Source organism: Schistocerca serialis, chromosome 1 (assembly GCF_023864345.2).
Source record: "Schistocerca serialis cubense isolate TAMUIC-IGC-003099 chromosome 1, iqSchSeri2.2, whole genome shotgun sequence".
NCBI classification, from domain to species: Eukaryota; Metazoa; Arthropoda; class Insecta; order Orthoptera; family Acrididae; genus Schistocerca; species Schistocerca serialis.
The window spans coordinates 606,888,447-606,910,917 of NC_064638.1; the positions used below are offsets into that span (position 1 = coordinate 606,888,447).

At 40.3% G+C, this 22,471-nt stretch overlaps 1 protein-coding gene across 4 annotated transcripts in view; it reads right to left on the minus strand.

The window, feature by feature from the left end:
- LOC126477410 (mitochondrial intermediate peptidase) overlaps positions 1 to 22,471 on the minus strand; it is a 130,835-nt gene that overhangs the window by 37,481 nt on the left and 70,883 nt on the right. For all 4 annotated transcript variants that reach the window (XM_050103613.1, XM_050103614.1, XM_050103615.1 and 1 more), the window contains exon 6: positions 17,160 to 17,301. In XM_050103613.1, coding sequence (XP_049959570.1) covers positions 17,160 to 17,301 — 142 coding nt within the window. The remainder of the gene's footprint in view (positions 1 to 17,159; positions 17,302 to 22,471) is intronic.

Here is a 22,471-nt window from a genome sequence, read left to right on the forward strand (position 1 = left end):
TTTCTAAATTTTAAGGTCATAAGATTGGTGACTTTTTTGTTATTTTATTAATTCTTTGATAGCTTTTTAACAACAAATCTGAAGTGTATTTGACTGTACAGAAGCAAATTGCTTTTATCAATCAAGTGTATACTTGATAAGAAATCAGCAAACTCCAATACAACTGCTTTGATATACCTTCACATTATATTTTGAATATGAGTCACTAATGAGTTATTCGGAAATAGTGCCACAGGATTATTAGTTTGATATTCTTGTAGGAATGGTTATGATTCTTGCTAATGACTGAAAGAATGCCAATTTCACTGGCAGAAAAGGATCTGAAAGAGCTCCTCTTACAATTTTGTAGCTAGTCTTTTTTGTCACACTATAAATCCTCCACCATTTTTTAAGGATTCCAAATAATTCCAACAGCACGAGCAGTAACACTTTCGTTTTTTACCCAATGGACTCTCAGATTTTTTTAGGATAAACATTTGATCCTGAATACTCTGTTAATTGAAGGCGATAAGTTGGTATGTCTTTAAACAGGCAGTAAACTGGCCTTAAAAACTGAACAATGTTCCAATTAGTGGCTTCAATTCCATGTTTAAAGGCACCATGCATGATACGAAAACTGCAACTGCTCATATCAAGATACATTGGATCACCGACTGCTTTAGCAGTCTGCAGTTTTGATTTCAGATCTCTGAAAAATTTATGATTAACATTTGGTACAGCTAGTGAGATTTTTGAAATTTTATTAAGGCATATAAAAGGAAGAAGGATTTCCTTGAATGACAGAAGAAGATCAGAAGCCCACTTACGGCGAAGGAGAGTATATGTTAAGAATTTTGCACAAACTTCGATTTTTTCATTGATCCAAAATCATATATTTACATGCATTTGAGTTTCCTGACGAACTTTATTGAGTGATTCACCAAATCCTATAGCAAAATGATTACAAGAAGTAACAGATTCCCTCAGTCTATCTTTGTAATAAGGAGCAGTCCCATAATGAATTGAATGCACAATTTTAGTTCACTGCAGTTCCATCCTTCTAGCCATTTCACTACTGTCAAAGATTTTTTAAATAATTAAATTTCTTTTCCAGCTGAGTGCATAGACTTGTGAGTTATCAGTGTCTGAATACACCAAACTATTTCTGCAAAGCTTACTACTTCTTTGAGAAGAAAGCAGCTGACAGTATTTTATGATTCCCAAATGTGCAGTTCATTTTCTTGATTTATGACTGAATGAGAAACTGTTAATTTTTCTTTTAATTGTCTCAATACTAGTATGTTGTATGTGAGATAAAAAAAAACGTTGAAGAGGAGTGGCACTTTTGTAGATTTTAACTTTGCTAACATATTTTTGTCCTCTAACTTTTACTTCGTCCGCAGCTCGTGGTCTCGCGGTAGCCTTCTCGCTTCTCGAGCATGGGGTCCCAACTTCGATTCCCAGCAGGGTCAGGGATTTTCACCTGCCCCGAGATGACTGATTAGTGTTGTGTCATCTTCTTCTTCTTCATCATCATTCATCCCCATTAAAGTCCGCCCCCGGTAGCTGAGTGGTCAGCCCGACAGAACGTCAATCCTAAGGGCCCTGGTTCAACTCCCGGCTGGGTTGGAGATTTCTCCACTCAGGGACTGGGTGTTGTGCTGTCCTAATCATCATCATTTCATCCCCATCAATGCCCAAGTCACCAAAGTGGCGTCAAATTGAAAGACTTGCCCCAGCCGAACAGTCTACCCGACAGGAGGCCCTAGTCACACAACATTTACATTTTTTATCCGCATTACAGTTGGAGGGAGGTAATGGCAAACCATCTCCACTAGGACCTTGCCTAGTATGGTGGTGTGGGTCTCCCACATCATTCCCTTACACTCTGTCAAGAGACATGGGACTGCATTTCTATTTTTTCAAACTTTCACTGCAAATATTGCAGAAACAGAAAGCGCTACTGATGTGCGGTTTTCACAAAATGGTCTCGTAGTCAGAGGCTCATATTGCTAGCCAATAAACAGATTGTAATAATGCTAAGAAAGTGTATTTTTTTGTTCAAACATACAATTTTTTTAATGGAACAATTCCTATTGTCATTAAGAAACAAAGTAGGGCAAATTAGAATGTTAGTGGTGTTTGTTGCAGGATTCTAGTGCTAGTCAATTACAAGACATTGTATTTTGAATTATACCATATTTTGAAAAGTTCCCACACCAAAACTTAATACACTACCTGTGGCAGCACACACTAAAGGAAAACACAAGTGCATACACTAGTAATGTGTATTCCGATCAGTTCAAACTGACCATCGGCAAACGCAATGCACGCTTCCAGTCTGGTATGGAATGACTGATGCATATTTGCTAGTATTTCAGCAGAGATGTCCGAGCAGGCTGCACAATACTTCGTTGCATATCATCGAGTGTGATTGATACATCTTGTAGAAAGCATCTTTCAGCTTTCCCTATAGAAAAAAAGTCTACAGGCATCAATTCTGGGGAAAGGGCCAGCCAAGTTACAGGTCCTCAGTGTCCAGTCCAACAATTTGGAAACAATTCGTGAAGATATGCTGTAGTACTTTGTGCTGGACAGCTATCATGTTGGTACCACACGTCCCTTCAGTCAGGAGAGGAATGTCTTCTAGCATTTATGGAAGATGGTCTATTAGGAGGCTGCGATACTTGCATGTGTTCAGTGCTCCATCTGTGAAATACGGGCCTATGAGCTGATTCTTCACCATCCCACACTAAACGTTTACACTCCATGGATGCTGATGGCATTGTCAACAGACCAACCGTGTTCCACAGCACGCGTTTGCACTCCATACATGCTGATGATCCATCTGGTAAAGCCAATGGGGATTGTCAATAGACAAATAATACATGTTTCAGCAGTATAACAGACCATGATTGGCACAAGTGGCTTCATCACTAAACAGGACACATGATGTATCTGGAGTATCCTATATTAATGCCCATGTACAGAAGTTAACACAATCCTCACAACTGTTCCCATGCAGCTCTTGATGAAGAGACATTTGATGGGGATGTTACCTACGTTGATGAAAAATGCGTAGGACATTTGCCTGTTTCATCCTCATGTGATTGCATGGGAGCTAACAAGTGGATCAACTGCAATGGTAGCAAGAACATTAATTTCCCCCTCTTCTGTCATCAATTGTCTTGAAGCATAGTGCCGTATACCGATCCTGCCTTGGAGGCGGTTAAGTGGGAGATGTGTCTCAGAGCTGGATAGTGACAGATGGTGACGCGAGACTGGACGCGCACGTAGTTTATGTATCAGTTGATAGAGGACAATATTGAATAGGGGACTGATTTAGTTTCGATTGGCCCACTAGAGTGCACTAAAGTAATAGAATGTTTTTCATAAACTGTTCTAGTATTTTCATAAAGTGTTATAATGTCTTTTTGGTATGTTAAATGTTATAAATGTGTTTTAGCAGTATGAATGATGCGTGAGTGAAGTTTAAGGTTAATATAAAGATAATTGTTTAACAAGTTATGTAGTGGGATTTTGTGTGGGAGCATTTCGAAGAGGTATGGATGTGGACAAAGGGGATTTTAGTGGTATAGATTTGTAAAGTAAGTTTATGGTAAAGGGAAAGTTAATTCAGGTATAAATAACAATAGTAAATAACTTTATGCATAAACAAAACTTCAGCATATTAAATAATTACGTCGGTAAAAAGTGCAGTCTTTAGGTTTACTATTTTGCGATTGGTTATTGATGAAAAGTGCGGACTGACGCGGGAGAATATTGTTTTGCTATTGGCTGTTGAGTAAACTGACCAATGGTAAAGCAATATTCTTCGCGCGCCTTTCTCTGCTGGTAGAGAAGACTGAGAGTATTCTAGAAAAGAGTCGTAGCCTAGCCATGAAACAGTTTGGACGTGTGTAGCAGTAGTTCCAATGGAAATGATAAGTTGCCGGATCTAGCAGTGTTTCATACATCGAAAGTGTTGTAAAGTGACGGCATAATTATTCCGATGGGTGTGTAGAAATTTTGTAATTTTTAAGTGAATTTTGTGATGAGAAAAAGACATAAATACCACTTGGCGTATCGAGCAGGTCGGTGGCTAAAAACTGTGACTGCATTATGTACCAACAGACTTCATATTTGTTGAGCATTCTCAATCAAAAACAATCCATATTTTTGTAGCTATTACGTTTTCGGGAAATGCAACACTATAAACTTGCTAATGTGAGTGAAAGGGATTGTGAGTGACCGTGTTAAGACTAGCACGGGCTTGGCAGTGATACTTGTTCACCTAAGTTTCAGAATATTTTAATTAAGGACAAAATTTCCAACCTTTCATTTCGTGTGAAAACTTTCTCCCGAAATGTAGATTAGTGACTTTAATTGCAGCCTGGTTCACGTCAAAGTACAGTAGGTTTCGCTCGGCTTCCCTACTGATGATCTGCTGGGACAATGTTCACAGGTAGGTGCAGGTTCGTCGTTCAAGGGACGGAAGGAAACGCGTTGCCGCAGTCTCCTGTTACACTGTCTACATATGACACTACCATGGTTGGTTGGTTGGTTTGGGGAAGGAGACCAGACAGCGTGGTCATCGGTCTCATCGGATTAGGGAAGGATGGGGAAGGAAGGCGGCTGTGCCCTTTCAGAGGAAACATCCCGGCATTTGCCTGCAGTAATTTAGGGAAATCACGGAAAACCTAAATCAGGATGGCCGGACATGGGATTGAACCGTCGTCCTCCCGAATGCGAGTCCAGTGTCTAGCCACTGCGCCGCCCCGCTCGGTACACTACCATGTTCATGTAACTAGTTGAAGAGGTTGATAAATAATTACTGGGATGATAGATGTCTATTGGGACATCTTGCCACACACACTGTACAAGAATGAACTGCATTTTTCGTACACTCTCCATATCCCAAGAGCGTGTCAGCTTTTCCTGCATTGTTAAAAAAATACACTTTCTAAGTATTATTATTACAATCAGTTTATTGGCTAACAACATAAGCCCCTGACTACAAATCCACTCTGTGAAAACTGCACATCGAAATCACCACTTCCAATGCCATTTCCACATCTAAAAGCAGTCTCGGTACACTTCTTGCTGGATCACGCGAAGCGCCATCTCCAAATTTTCTTTTATCTCATCTATCATTGCAACTCTCAAGGTTTTCAACTTTGGAAGTAAAAAAAAAATCCATAGGGATTAGGTCTGAAGGATAAAGCCTAGTGATTTTGTTTTTTGTGCAGTAATCATGCACCAACAGGGTTGAATGTGCGGGTGCATTAACGTGATAAAGAACGGTACCTGTATCAGTTGGAGAACACTGCTAAATATACACAGTATGTTCCACGACTCAAAGTTTCCACAGTTTATACCACAGAACAAAATCAAAAATACCGTTCTCAACAATTATGATATTATCCCAAACAATGATGCACAGCAAGCTTCCAGATGTAGTCCATACATTGCATGCTACATTGTAAAGATCATACTGTCATAAAGTAACACTTCTCTGCGGTAATTAAAAAATAAATAAAAAAAGATATTGGGTATTTGCAAAATAATAATAGATTGCCATGATGCTAAAATACTGCATTTACTATTTAGTTATTAAATCAAAACAAAAAATAGTATGCTAACTGTTATACACTGTCTTCCATAAATGTATGAAACAGTCCCCACATACTATTCGCCTTGTAAGTAGTACTGGTATCTATGATGTTACAACAGAGTATATTTTGCTCCTTACAAACCACAGGTTTCTAGAACTTTTAAAGTTCAGAAATGTCTTTGCTCTGGCAGGGGCATTGTCTTGCTATTTATAGTCACCACTGTCCAAATCCTTCTGGTGGTCAGAGGCAAGTGTGTGTGTGTGTGTGTGTGTGTGTGTGTGTGTGTGTGTGTGTGTGTGTGTGTCTAGTAGTTTATAAGGAACAGTCAAATGCTGCCTTACCATGCATAAACTGTCTGAAGAATTTGCTAAGATTTGATTACAAGTTGAATGAATTAAGATGGTTTGTAGAAAGTATTTTATGACACGGTTTATTTGCAGAGTGGTGGGTAGAATCATTTATGAAATTTGTGGGTGAAACAACATGGTTTTTGGTTGTAATTTTCATAGACAGAACATACTGACATTTGTACATAAATGAAAAGGAAATCAGTTAGGCTTGTGTTTTGTGTTTTAGACTTTTGATGTCCAAGTATAAGAATGTTGTCAGTAAAATAATAAACACCAGTAAATAGTGTTGTGAAAGCTCAGCTCAGTAACGAGGAAGACAATGACAGTTGAGGATTTAAAGAATCTGTTATATGAAACTAATGGTGAAATCTAGTGCAAGTAAAACTTCAATGCCACAAATACAAAAGCAAGAAGAGCTACAGAAGACCTCACTTAGTAGCAAAACAGAGCATCAGCAACCTCCAAGTGTCAGTCAGTTGGATACAGCAGCACGTTTCAATGCTATAAAAGAAAGAACAAAAGAATCTAAGGAAAATCGAGAAAGCACAAAAGGAAAGTCAAGAGGAAACTGCAACGGAAGTAAATGACTGACAGGAAACAGCCAAGCTAGAAAGTTAACTGTTTAAAAAAAGTCAAGAGAAGTTAATTGTAGATTTTTGAGATAAGCAGGACAAGGTAATTGTGGAACTTATGGAAGCAGAAGTGCAATACACTGCCAAACGGGGAAAGGTCACTGATGTGAAAAAGACACGTAATAAGGATTTAAGTATGGTAGAAAAAGACATGGAAAAAGCATGCCGAAAGGTTTGTACAGAGAGAAGTAATGGAAGTACATTTGAAAGGGCAGGAAGAAGTAGTTATACAGTTAAAAGATGACAAAAAGAGTAGATACCCTACACATAGTAGTAAAAAATATAAAACAGAATACTGACTGTCGTGCTAAGCAAACAATTAACAAGAGGATGAGGAATGAATTGCAGTGTGTTGCAAGTCATATCAAAAATCAGGGTGAAAGGAGACCCACAAGTGGAATCTGGTAACTAGCTGCAAATCCAGTAAAATTAATCCAAGAGGCAAACTACATTCAATTGTGCATACAAGGTCTGTTCAAAAAATTCCAGAACTTTGTCCACAAAATTTTTCTATGCTTACCTTCGAAATACTCCTCTCCACAACTGATACACCATTTCCAATACTGTTTCCTCTTCTGGAAGTAGTCTTGGTACATCTCTCGCTGGATCATGCATAGCACCGTCTGTGAATTTTCTTTTATCTCGTCTATCTTTGCAAATCTTAGTCCTTACAACAGGGTTTTCAACTTTGGAAATAAAAAAATGTCCACAGAGATCAGATCTGAAGAATAAGAAGACGATAAAGCATAGTGATTTTGTTTCTACTGCAATAGTCATGCACAAACAGAGTTGAATGTGTGGGTGCATTATCATGAAACAAGAGTCATGAATTTTCCTGCCACATTTCAGGCTGTTTCCTTCTCACATTTTCTAACAGGCATCGCAACACATCCCAATTATACCATAACAGTTTGTTCCTGTGAGACGCATTCACAGTGAACTAATCCTTCAAAGTCAAAGAAAACTATCAGCATGGCTTTGACATCTGACCTGACCTGACAAGCTTTTTTTGGTCTTTGAGAACTTTTCCCGGCCCATTGTGATGACTGAGCCTTGGACTCAACATCACAATCATAGACCATGTATCATCAACAGTTATGATTCTCTTAAGGAACATCTTGTTCTCATTTGTGCAATCCAAAAGTTCTTCACAGATTTGAGGCGAAGGTCTTTCTGGGCTTGACTTCTGAGCCAAGGGACAAACTTGATGGCAACATGATGCATTCCAAGATGCTGTGTACAGATTTCATGACTTGATCCAACTGAAATGATACATTCTTTTGCAATCTTTCAGACATTCAGTCTTCAATTGGCACACACAATTCGGTTTCCACTCCTTACATGAGCATTGTCGGTAGTCGTCAAAGGGCTTCCTGAACAAGTGTCATCTTTAACTTCCATCTGGCCATTTTTCAACTATGTGAACCATTCAAAACACTAAGCACTCATCACTGTAGTCTTCCTGCAACATTTGATGTTTCTCTGCAAAGATTTTCTTGAGTATCACACAAAATTTAATGCAGGCACATTTCTCCTCTAACAATGCCATCTCAAAATTCATAAACTGTGTGATAGAACGTTCTACTCGATACAGCACTCAACAATAACTAACAGACATACAACAATGAAACTTCTGGCAGTTACACATTAAACACAAACCTGTGCAGGTATGCAAACTAAATTTTGCTCCAACACACCAATGGCGCAAAATCACAACGTTCCAGAATTTTTTGGACAGACCTCATACATGCAATTTCTGCAGTTTACTGTCAGAAATTGAAAAGTAGATGGCCAAAACTGCTTGCATTGTAAATGAGATGAAGACAAGGCTTATAATTCGGGAACATGCTTAGAAAAAAAAAAAAAAAATTGTGGTTCGCGGTGTTCGAGACAATGTTCCTGGCAAAATATGGATCTCAAAGCAAAGAAGACAAGATTTTAAATTCAATTTGCAACCACCCATACAACCAGAGGTATGACTGAACATACTCTGAATTTTTGGAAAAGGGATCAGAGAGAGATCAGTATTTGGAAGCACCATATGGGGAATGTCACATGGTGTGCTGGGTGGTGCAATGGCTGCCATGTGAAGTTTGTAGGCATCTGTTTGGCACAAAAATTGAAACTGAAGAGCAGATATGTCAAGTATCTCCACCAACTGGAAGAGATGAGAGGTGAGAGGAAACACTGGTGAAGGAAGCAAAAGCAGACATGATTACCACCACGAATGTGAGTGAGTGAGTGAGTGAGTGAGATGATTAAATGATTACTGCTCACTTAATTACAGACAGTGACACAGGAGGAATCGAATGACAGGGCAGTATGCAGTTAAGGTCAATCGTATGCATGCAGACCTGCACGAAGCGGAACAGGCAGAGCCGAAATGGCGTGCCACTATCCCCCTAGTGTTCCATACGGTTTATGTAGTACACTGTACGTGAGCAGCAATGTAGACAGCCACTTTTGCAAACAGTGGAACTAGTACAACACCAACCAAAAATGCAGGCGTTTTACACACTGTGCACATTTTGATTTACGGTTACGAGTATAGATGCTGAGCCACACTATTGTTTATATGTCACAGAACAGAGATCTGGCACCACAGTCCTGTGCTACCCCTCACCTCGTTCACTGCCAAGGACAGCCAAAGAAGTGGAGGCTGCAAAGGAGGGGAGCTGTGCACCAGCTCTGTTTACGGTCCCTCTCTCCTGGGAGTTAGGAGGTCACTGACCACCCAAGCAGCTGGCAGACCGAGCACGCCAGCAGCTTGCTGCCACAATGAGATAATCGGTGCTTCAACATGCAAACAGGCACACCATCCCAGGCATTCTCAGCAGTAGTAAACAACAAAAATCAGCTACAAGATGTGTGGCAAAGTTAAGATGTTGATTATGCGTGTGTTTGTGAGGGGTTTTTTTTTTTTTTTTTTTAGTTCTTATGTTTTTCAACTTTTTCTGCTACAAATACTTTACACTAGCTAATTTATTTGAACTAAGGTCACACTGTATACATTTACGACACTGTTTACCCTTGAGGTATAATTATTTTCACTTTTCGCTTTTGCGCGCGCGCGCGTGTGTGTGTGTGTGTGTGTGTGTGTGTGTGTGTGTGTGTCTACATCTACATCTACATTTATACTCCGCAAGCCACCCAACAGTGTGTGGCGGAGGCCACTTTACATGCCACTGTCATTACCTCCCTTTTCTGTTCGAGTCGCGTATGGTTCGCGAGAAGAACGACTGTCTGAAAGCCTCCGTGCACGCTCGAATCTCTCTAATTTTACATTCGTGATCTCCTCGGGAGGTATAAGTAGGTGGAAGCAATATATTCGATACCTCATCCAGAAACACACCCTATCAAAACCTGGCGAGCAAGCTACACCGCGATGCAGAGCGCCTCTCTTGCAGAGTCTGCCACTTGAGTTTGCTAAACATCTCCATAACGCTATCACGGTTACCAAATAACCCTGTGACAAAACGCGCCCCTCTTCTTTGGATCTTCTCTATCTCCTCCGTCAACCCGATATGGTACGGATCCCACACTGATGAGCAATACTCAAGTATAGGTCGAACGAGTGTTTTGTAAGCCACCTCCTTTGTTGATGGACTACATTTTCTAAGGACTCGCCCAATGAATCCCAACCTGGTACCCACCTTATCAACAATTAATTTTACATGATCATTCCACTTCAAATCGTTCCGCACGCATACTCCCAGATATTTTACAGAAGTAACTGCTACCAGTGTTTCTTCCGCTATCATATAATCATACAATAAAGGATCCTGCTTTCTATGTATTCGCAATACATTACATTTGTCTATGTTAAGGGTCAGTTGCCCCTCCCTGCACCAAGGGCTTATCCGCTGCAAATCTTCCTGCATTTCGCTACAATTTTCTAATGCTGCAACTTCTCTGTATACTACAGCATCATCCGCGAAAAGCTGTATGGAACTTCCAACACTATCTACTACGTCATTTATATATATTGTGAAAAGCAATGATCCCATAACACTTCCCTGTGGCACGCCAGAGGTTACCTTAACGTCTGTAGACGTCTCTCCATTGATAACAACAGGCTGTGTTCTCTTTGCTAAAAACTCTTCAATCCAGCCACACAGCTGGTCTGATATTCCATAGGCTCTTACTTTGTTTACCAGGTGACAGTGCAGACCTGTATCGAACGTCTTCTGGAAGTCAAGGAAAATAGCATCTACCTGGGAGCCTGTATCTAATATTTTCTGGGTCTCATGAACAGATAAAGCGAGTTGGGTCTCACACGATCGCTGTTTCCAGAATCCATGTTGATTCCTACAGAGTAGATTCTGGGTTTCCAAAAAGACATGATACACGAGCAAAAAACATGTTCTAATGTTCTACAACAGATCGACGTCAGAGATATAGGTCTATAGTTTTGCACATCTGCTCGACGACCCTTCTTGAAGACTGACTGGGACTACCTGTGCTCTTTTCCAATCATTTGAAACCTTGCATTCCTCTAGAGACTTGAGGTACACGGTTGTTAGAAGGGGGGCAAGTTCTTTTACATACTCTGTGTAGAATCGAATTGGTATCTCAACAGGTCCAGTGGACATTCCTCTGTTGAGTGATTTCAGTTGCTTTTCTATTCTTTGGACACTTATTTCGGTGTCAGCCATTTTTTCATTTGCGCGAGGATTTAGAGAAGGAACGGCAGTGCAGTCTTCCTCTGTGAAGCAGCTTTGGAAAAAGGTGTTTAGTATTTCAGCTTTGCGCGTGTCATCCTCTGTTTCAATGCCATCATCATCCCGGAGTGTCTGGATGTGCTGTTTCGAGCCACTTACTGATTTCAAGTAAGACCAGAACTTACTAGGATTTTCTGTCAAGTCGGTACATAGAATTTTACTTTTGAATTCACTGAACGCTTCACGCATAGCCCTCCTTACGTTAACTTTGACATTGTTTAGCTTCTGTTTGTCTGAGAGGTTTTGGTTGCGTTGAAACTTGGAGTGAAGCTCTCTCTGCTTTCGCAATAGTTTCCTAACTTTGTTGTTGAACCACGGTGGGTTTTTCCCATCCCTCACAGTTTTACTCGGCACGTACCTGTCTAAAACGCATTTTACAATTGCCTTAAACTTTTTCCATAAACACTCAACATTGTCAGTGTCGGAACAGAAATTTTCATTTTGATCTGTTAGGTAGTCTGAAATCTGCCTCCTATTACTCTTCCTAAACAGATCAACCTTCCTCCCTTTTTTTTTTATAATCCTATTTATTTCCATATTCAGGGATGCTGCATTGGCCTTATGATCACTGTTTCCCTGTTCTGTGCTTACAGAGTCGAAAAGTTCGGGTCTGTTTGTTATCAGTAGGTCCAAGATGTTATCTCCACGAGTCAGTTCTCTGTTTAATTGCTCGAGGTAATTTTCGGATAGTGTACTCAGTATAATGTCACTTGATGCTCTGTCCCTACCATCCGTCCTAAACATCTGAGTGTCCCAGTCTATATCTGGTAAATTGAAACCATCACCTAAGACTATAATACGCTGAGAAAATTTATGTGAAATGTATTCCAAATTTTCTCTCAGTTGTTCTGCCATTAATGCTGCTGAGTCGCGAGGTCGGTAAAAGGAGCCAACTATTAACCTAGCTCAGTTGTTGAGTGTAACCTCCACCTATAATAATTCACAGGAACTATCCACTTCTATTTCACTACAGGATAAACTACTACTAACAGCGACAAACACGCCACCGCTGGTTGCACGCACTCTATCCTTTCTAAACACCGTCTGTGCCTTCGTAAAAATTTCGGCTGAATTTATCTCTGGCTTCAGCCAGCTTTCTGTACCTACAACGATTTCAGCTTCGGTGCTTTCTATCAGCACTTGAAGTTCTGGTACTTTACCAATGCAGCTTCGACAGTTTACAATTACAATACCGATTACTGCTTGGTCCCCGCATGTCCTGACTTTGCCCCGCACCCTTTGAGGCTGTTGCCCTTTCTGTACTTGCCCGAGGCCATCTAACCTAAAAAACCGCCCAGTCCATGCCACACAACCCCTGCTACCCGTGTAGCCGATTGCTGCGTGTAGTGGACTCCTGACCTATCCAGCAGAACCCAAAACCCCACCACCCTATGGCGCAAGTCGAGGAATCTGCAGCCCACATGGTCGCAGAACCGTCAAAGCCTCTGATTCAGACCCTCCACTCGGCTCTGTACCAAAGGTCCGCAGTCAGTCCTGTCGACGATGCTTTCATCCCGCTAGCAAGACTAGCAGTCTTCACCAAATCAGATAGCCACCAGAAGCCAGAGAGGATTTCCTCCGATCCATAGGACACACATCACTGGTGCCGACATGAGCGACCACCTGCAGGTGGGTGCACCCTGTACCCCTCATGGCATCCGGAAGGACCCTTTCCACATCTGGAATGACTCCCCCCGGTATGCACACGGAGTGCACATTGGTTTTCTTCCCCTCTCTTGCTGCCATATTCCTAAGGGGCCCCACTACGCGCCTGATGTTGGAGCTCCCAACTACCAGTAAGCCCATCCTCTGCGACTGCCCGGATCTTGCAGACTGAAGGGCAACCTCTGGAACAGGACAAGCAGCCATCTCTGGCCGAAGATCAGTATCAGCCGGAGACAGAGCCTGAAACCGGTTCGTCAGACAAACTGGAGAGGCCTTCCGTTCAGCCCTCCGTAATGTCTTTCGCCCCCTGCCACACCTCGAGATGACCTCCCACTCTTCCACAGGTGAGGGATCAGCCTCAATGTGGGCAGTATCCCTGGCAGCCACAGTCATAGTATGATCGGGGGATGCGTGGGACGAACTGGCCGTGCCCGACAAACCCCCATCCGGACCCCCACAGTGATGCCCATTGGCAACAGCCTCAAGCTGCGTGACTGAAGCCGACACTGCCTGAAGCTGGGAGCGAAGGGATGCCAACTCAGCCTGCATCCGAACACAGCAGTTGCAGTCCCTATCCATGCTAAAAACTGTTGTGCAAAGAACGTCTGAATTAATCTACAGAGAGCACAAACAAATCGACACAAAATTTAAACGGTTATTAAAATACAAGATTGCCTAGTAAATGCAGTAATGCTGCTACTTGTGCACTGCTGACACACTGCTTGGCGGCGGAAGGAGACTACGCGATTTTACACTATTCAGGTACTAAAACGCGATGCTACAACTCTCAAATACTATAATACGCCCGAAATTTATGAATTAAACAATGCAAGTACCAAAAACACGCAAAGAAATTAAGAATTAAACTATGTAACAAATGAGTGAGCTAGGAGTATATGACTTTCTGCTGGCAGCTGCTTATCCAACGGCGGCAGGGAGCACACTGGCTGTGACCAACCGACACTGGCCGTTCAAAACAAAAACAGAAGACAGACGACTATGCGAATTTACACTATTCAGGTACTAAAACGCGATGCTACAACTCTCAAATACTATACTACGCCCGAAATTTATGAATTAAACAATGCAAGTACCAATAACACGCAAAGAAATTAAGAATTAAACTATGTAACAAATGAGTCAGCTAGGAGTATACGACTTTCTGCTGGCAGCTACTTATCCAACGGCGGCAGGGAGCACACTGTGTGAGTGTGTGTGTGTGTGTGTGTGTGTGTGTGTGTGTGTACGCAAAAGGTCAGTGAAACAAAGTAAAACGTTCTTCTCCATGGTTAGAAGCATGGCAGATAGTAAAGTATTTTTCTGTTTTGTTTTTCTAGTTTTCCTATATTGGTATAACCATGGTAAACTGATCTCATTTTCCACCTGAAAATTTATGATCTATTTTTTATATAGGCTTACGGTGTTTGACAACCTTAAGCAAACAGTTGCTAACTAATTAGCTTTCAAGTTTGATGAAAATGTATGTTTCCTCTGCTTGCTTCAATGTAGAACGCCGTCCATAAGGTGGATCCATTGTATCATATGTATGTTCTCCCATGACAGAATGTGCTGTGAATCAATGACAGACCCATTCATTACTCAGTGCTACTCAGAGACATACAGTACAATACAATAGAGCAGTACCACTACAGTTTCGCAGAACTCACTAACATGCACCTTGTCTATGGGGAAGTATATTACAATGCTCTCAGATTAGATTAGATTAGATTAATACTAGTTCCATGGATCATGAATACGATATTTCGTAATGATGTGGAACGAGTCTGTACAGTGAACAATTTCCTAACAGGCATCATCCGTCACGATGAGTGTTTATTTCTCTTGATCGACGAATGCAAAAGACTGGTTCATTGGAAAGAAGAAACGAAGGACCTCACAACACGAGGACCACTTGCAGATCCGATTCTCAAAATGAGGTGCTGGAATGTGTTGCAGCAGACCCCACTACAAGTACTCATCATTTTGCACATGAAATGGGAGCTGCACATACTAGCGTGTGGCAAGTACTCCACAAACAACAATTACACCTATACCACCCAAGGCGACTCAATGCAACGCTTGTGACTGACTTTGCACCAAGGTTCACACTGTGTCAGTGGTTGCTCTAAGAAGGGATTGATTGACAATTTTCCTGCAACTCATGCTGTTTTATGATGACGCCTGATTTGATCATGATGGTATTTCGAGCAGCAAGAACAGCCACGTGTGGGATGAGGAAAACCCTTACACTGTAATAGAATCACACCATAAAGTACGTTTTGCTGTGAATATCTGGGCCAGCATTGTAGGTGACAATCTCATTGGGCCAAATTTTCTACTTGGCTGTCTAAATGGCCACCTGTACTTGAGGTTCGTGCAAAGAGATCTACTTGAGTTGTAGCAGAACGTACCCTTGGCTGTTCGTGAGAGGCTGTGGATACAATACAATGGAGCACTGCCTCACTTCAGTGTGAAGTCTGCAACAATCTCAATGCTGTATTTCTTGGTTGCTGGATTGGAGGGGAGGTTCTATTCCACAGCCTGTGAGGTCATCTGACCCGAATCCTCTTGATTATTTTCATGGGGATATCTAATGACACTTGAGTATGAGATCCCAGTGAATATGGAGATGGAATTAGTTGCCAGAATTGTAGCTGCCTGTGATGTGATTCAAAACACACCAGGGATATTTGTCAGGGAGCATCAGAATCTTGTTCACTGATGTCATGCTTCCTTTGAGGTTGATGTCTATCAGTTTCATCACATTTTGTACGATACAGTACAAACGGTATGCTCATTGTGTCAATGATAGTAACTGCAGTTAAATGTAACTAATGTAAATTAAAAGTACACAGTAATGTGATTTTATTCCTATTAGTTCCTTAAACTGGCTTTGCCGACCCCAGTTTCCCTACATCAAATTCTCTACATCATGTTAAATTTTTGCTCACTCTTACGGAGGCACCTACATAATTGTCATGAAAGTATAGATTCTGTTTGGATATCCTGACCAATGCTTATGTATAGGGCACAATTGAAGCACAGTAATTGTTTAGTTTTGGAAATATGTTCAAAGTAGTTATAATTCATACTCCTTAACAATATCAGAAATTATCTTTGGCAATACTGAATGTTAAGAAAAGTGTGGACGAGTCTAGCCACTGTTATGGAATGTGTTACATGCCTAAAGGTCAACGAAACAAAGTAATATGATCTGTACAGTTGTTATTTTAAAGTGACATTTTTCCATTTTATAACTAAGAAACTTTGATACTCACAAAGTATAAGAGAGACAGTTAAGTTCATTTAGTATTGAAGCATACTCCCTCCGTAAAGTCCCCATATTCGAATCCAACAGACGCAAAATTAATAAATGAAATATGATGACGAGTTTTATAGTCTTAATAGTTGGTACCAACTTTCAACTATAATAATAATAATAAATAACAATAATAATAATAATAATGCCGTGTTGCTCAAAGGCCTTGTGCAAGTCTTTGAACTGAACACCACTTTGGCAACTAACCTACTCCATTGATCCTGTAGAAGAAAGAAAACTTGCAGTTTAAAAGTGGAATCTGAAAAATGTGTAGCTTTCATTAGGAGCAAACCTCACTGAAAGGTGAAGGCTCAGTTAAAGGCAAACTGAAATATTCCATACCCCACCCAGAATCTGAGCCCATGACCTTTCAGTTTTCAGACACGGTCTTTACCACTAGACCAATATGCCTGACAATTATCAGAAGAATTTATGGAGCACCCCCATCCTTGTTCTTGTTTAAAAAAAGAAGGGGAGCGATAAAGAAGAAGTAGAAGAAGAAGAAGAAGAAGAAGAAGTAGAAGAAGAGCTTAAATGGTTTACATTTAGTGTGTCATACTCTTCTACTGGGCACCAACAAACAACTGTTATTTGTTGTTAAATCCTCCTGTTGCTACCTCCTTTCAATAATCAGCACACAGTGCCAAATAACAGTTTGGCATACTATGGAAAAGCTACTTAATCATTGTTTACAAGCAATGAACCGAGTAAACTAATTTAAAACCTCATTTTGGAAGTAGAAAATGTTAATGCACTCAATGTATATTACAAAACAGGGGAACACATTTAGGTAGTACACATTCCAGACATAAAACAAAACTTGTTTACTGTCTTCACTCATCAAAATACATAAGATTATATGCAGTTATTAAACTTACTTGTGACAGAGGATCTTCTTCACATTTCATTCTCATCATAGTATGGAAATCAGCTGCTGCTCTATCCCACAACTGTTCAGTTAAAATGTCCAAAAACTCATTTACAACACTGGGCATTTCAACAATGCTAGCTTTAAGGGCCCTAGAACACAAAACAACAGTGGTTTTTAAAAATCAATTAAATAAAATGATTACTTTTCATCTAAATGCATCACAAAACATGTAAAAGTTTATATATATACATATAGTAACTTACCAAACGAGGAACGGCTGGCAGATAGACACAATAAAAAACATACAAACACACACACAAATTTCAAGCTTTCGCAACCCAAGGTCGCTTCATCAGGAAAGAGAGAAGGAGAGGGAAAGACGAAAGGATGTGGGTTTTAAGGGAGAGGGTAAGGAGTCATTCCAGTCCTGGGAGCAGAAAGACTTACCTTAGGGGGAAAAAAGGACAGGTATACACTCGTGCACACACACACACACACACATACCCATCCGCACATATACAGACACAGGCAGATATGTCTGCCTGTGTCTGTACAGGTGCGAATGGAAATGTGCGTGTGCGTGCACGCGCAAGCGCGAGAGAGAGTATACCTGTCCTTTTTTCCCCCCTAAGGTAAGTCTTTCTGCTCCCGGGGCTGGAATGACTCCTTATCCTCTCCCATAAAACCCACATCCTTTCGTCTTTCCTTCTCCTTCCCTCTTTCCTGATGAAGCAACCTTGGGTTGCGAAAGATTGAAATTTGTGTGTGTATTTCTGTGTTTTTTATTGTATCTATCTACCAGCGCTTTCTCGTTCGGTAAGTTACAGCATCTTTGCTTTTTATATATGTTTTTCCCACGTGGAATGTTTCCCTTTCACTGCAAAGGTATTGATGTCTGTTGAGTAATTTTTTTTTCTTTTGACACACTTCTCATGTTTTATATACATGTATGGCCATGTTCTAATGATTTATATTTTCCTAAGTTTTAGAAGACTTGTCAAGAAGACAGATTAATCTGTTGAAACCTGTTATGCACAATCAAATATTTCAGCTGACAACTGAATACAGTTTTGGAAAAAAAAATTAAAGACTTCTCCAACTGTCATCAAGTGACAACAGTTATTGGGGCAATTGGCAATATTGTATTCAGAATGAAGTTTCTTCCACACATATGTCATTCCAGCATAACCAATTCTGAAGAATCTGGTTATACAACAATGGTGTGCAATGGAAGGAAGTGTTCAAAGGCTTTTCTTCTTCTTCTTCTTCTTCTTCTTCTTCTTTAATCAATGCTGCCATTCCTCCAATGTGTTAATGGTTGGTAATCAACAGGAGAATTGCAAGTGAGGATTTCCACTCAGCTGCTGATTTTCTATTTATGCAATGATGAGACTGAAGAAAAAGCATGTCTAGGATAGTTTCAGAGTTAAGCCATCAGTCTGAGTAATATTAACTCTTTGTTTCTTTGTGATAGCCCTCTTTGGTATTTCCTACTTTGGCATTTGCTAATTCTATCAAAGTTTTTATCATTCTTGGAAAGAGACATGTAGGATCATCATGTCTGACACTGTAGCTTCCAAAGCCCTTATCACATTTTAAGGCTTTTGACGCTGTTGCCGGTTTTTCCATATTAATAGCATTCATTTTTTTCTGCATTTGAATTCTTCTGCTTTCATGAATATTTTAATAGCACAAAAAATTCTGAATCCCTTTTCCAATTGTACTCTGTACCACTATTCAGTGTATGTCCTTTTTAGTTCTCCTCAGGGTTTTAGAGAATAATGAACTTCCTTTTGATGTTCATGGACTTTCTTTTGATGTCCATGAATATTATTTTCTATGTTTCCCATAGTTTTTTTTTTTTCTTTTTCCCATTAAAAACTGCATGGTTGGTTGAAATGATGTTATTCAAGAGACACTTGATATGAGGATTTTTTAAACTAAGATTACACCTTCACTTCTTTGTGACCAAATGTTAAAACTTTGTTTCTTAATTCATTGGCAACTTTCCCTACTACTACATCTAATGATTTCTTTATAGCTTTTTAAATATATAACCTTTCATTATTACCATCTGACTTCATAGATGTTAATTGGTTATTTTTGTTTAGTACAAAATTCAATTTTTTCTTCATGTAATAAACTGTAATTGAAAAACTGTGAATTTTTGCACTTACTTTGCTTGTTTATTTACAACATGCTCCATTACACGCTATTTGTAATACTCAATGTATGTATTTTGTGTGTGTGTGTGTGTGTGTGTGTGTGTGTGTGTGTGTGTGTGTGTGTCTTGCTGGCCAAATATTAGTAGTGAAAATTTTTGCCATCACCAGTGTTTGGAATGCCTTACCACCAGATCAAGCACCACTGCACAAGTGTCCATTACTGACCTCAGCCGTGGAGGCAGGTAATACTGGAGTTTGCAATATTTTATTCTACAGTATTTCATTTAGTACAAGTGTATACCTGGAAGATCATAAAAAGGAAAGAAGGAAGATTAGGGTTTAACCTGGAGTTATCAATGACGTGACAAATGAGAGAACTCAAATTCAGACTGTGTTAAGGATGGGAAGAAAAACAACCACACCCTTTACAAAGGAACCATCCTATCATTAGCCTTAAGCACATTATGAAAAGAACAGACGTCCTAAATCTGACCTGCCACCTCCCAAAACCAGTCCAGTGTCTTTAAGTACCGTGCCATCTTTCTAGGTGAAAATTCATAGGATAATGATCCTACCCGATAGCTTCCATATTCATTTGACTGTTATTTGACTTGCAAGTTGCTTTGCTGGTTGTAAATATAATATTATTTGATCAAAAGTATCCAGACATACTAAAGTAATGAAGAATTCACCACTAGATGTCGCTACAGGTGGACCTGTCAATATAAAAGGAAGGGGGGATATTGTGTGGTCAGTAGAGAAGCTGTGAAAGCAGAATCAGCCAGTCAAGATAGTTTGGTGACTTTGAACATGGGCTAGGCACTAGATGCCAGTTGAGTAGTAAAACCATGAGAGACATTCCAACCCTTCTAAAGTTGCCAACTCAACTGCTGGTGATGTGATTGTGAAGTGTAAATGCCAAAGAATAACCATAACTACACCAAAATCAGGTAGACTTCACATACTGACAGACAGTGACCATGGAGTATCAGTGTGGAGGGTGGTTGTAAGAAGTCACATACAATCAGTGGAAGGGACCACTCGTGAGTTCAAAAGTGCTACTGGCAGTTCAGCTAGCTCGACGATTGAGCATTGGGATTTAACAAGAATCTGGTACAACAGGCAAGCAGCTCTCCATAAGCCACAAGTTTCTGTAGTCAATGCTAAGTAACACTTGAGATGGTGTGGAAAGTGAGGCCACTGAAGAGTGGATAACTGGAAATGAGTCATTTGCACTGATGAATTACACTGTAGCCTGTAGCAATACGATGGAAGAGTTTGGGATTGGCGAGCGCCTGGAGAATGTTACCTGGTGCCATGTCTAATGCCAACAATGAAGTATGAAGGAGATGGTGTTTTTCTTGGTTAGGGTGTTGTCCCCTTATTGCCTTAAGATGATGCAGAATTTGGAAGGATATGCTCACATTCTACAGCATTGTGTGTTGCTTACAGTACAGTACAGTACAGAAACAGTTTGGAGATGACTGACTATATCAGCATGAAAATGACACCCTGTAATGAAGTAGTATCTTTGAAGAAATGGTTAGCAGATGATAACATTCCTGAAACAGACTGGCCTGCCCAGAATACCAACAACCTAAACCAAATGAAAGACCTTTGGGATGTGTTAGAACATTGACTTCGCTCCGTGTCCCAGTTCCCAACATCACTAATTCTCTATTGTCAACCATTCCTCTAGAGACATTCAGAAAGTGTCCTCAGCAGAGTTCATGTCACTATACAGGTGAAGGGTGGACACATCCCATATTAATGTCCACTAATAGGTGTCCAGATATTTTTGATCGGATAGCGTATTTTGATTGTTTTGAAGATTGTTCTTGTACATCATTTTCCCTGCAGAAGATATTGGTTTCTTTGAGATTACTGAAAGAGAGAAAATATTACAGGCTTAAAACATATAGCTGCGGGTATTCCTAAATTTAAAATTCGTTTGTTTAGGTCACTCTACAAACCTACATTGTGAGTTTTATCATATTTAGTCACTAGTTTGTGAAGAGGTGTGTGTGTGTGTGTGTGTGTGTGTGTGTGTGTGTGTGTGTGTGTTTGTTGAGGAGGGGAAAGAGGGATGGAGTAGTGCATTGAACAAATTTTGGAAAAATTCTCCCAGTGTTGCAATATATTACAATGTGTCTGTTCTGTCGCTTTGTTCACCACACGGCTACCAGACAATTTGTGGATATCATGCTTCCATGATATAACAACCCTACAACTGAGACACTGTACACTACATCTGTAAGGGGCAATGGTAGACATGACTATAGTCCCATTTAATCCATGTTAATATTGCCATATTCCAATTTCCTAAACAGCATCATACTGGCTGAAGTATTCTCCACCTTATACACTAGTATCAAAAATGATTCATTAGTCCAGGAAACTTTCCTTCCCTTTTCTTTGAGTTTCCTAGTTGCAGTATTTCCAACAATGATAGGTGGGACACAGTCAAAAATAATGATGTTTGTAATATTTATTGATGTTTTTTCTATTTTTTCAAGTACAGTTCCATTTACCTGACGAGAAATAAAATGACCAGCTTTGTAAAAATGGTAATGCATGTCAAAACATGACGAAAATGAAAAAATATAAATGAAACTCATACTTATCTAAATGCCCTTGATATATGTAAGCTGTATATTACTGAGGAAAAGTGAGTTCTGTAGACTATATGAACTATGACAAAGTTGGGTAATGGGAACTGGCAGTCGGTAAGAAGGCAGCTAGGAGGAGGAGGAGGTATTCAGACAGTCGTACTTTGGGTATACGCAATAGATTTGACCAACTGTCAGTGTTGAGTGGAGAGGAGCCTCTTGTAGCTGTCAGTGTAGGAAACCTCAGCAGTTAGGAGGCCTAAGTCAGTTGCAAAGTCAAACAGAAAGAAGAAGGTTCTGCTGTCACGTAATTCACGCAGTAGAGGTGTGGGTCAACAGTTGCAGGAAGTGCTGGGGAGTGAGTACCAGGTCAGCAGCATTGTGAAGCCTAGTGCAGGGGGAAAGATGGCCAAAAATTCGACTGAGTTTCGCCCAGACTTGTGAAGAGGGGGTGTGCGGTCCTATGGCAGCCACATATCATTCCCAGCAAATCCATTTCTGAAATATGATTAGGTAACAGGCCCGGGTGTGGAATCGTTTAAAGA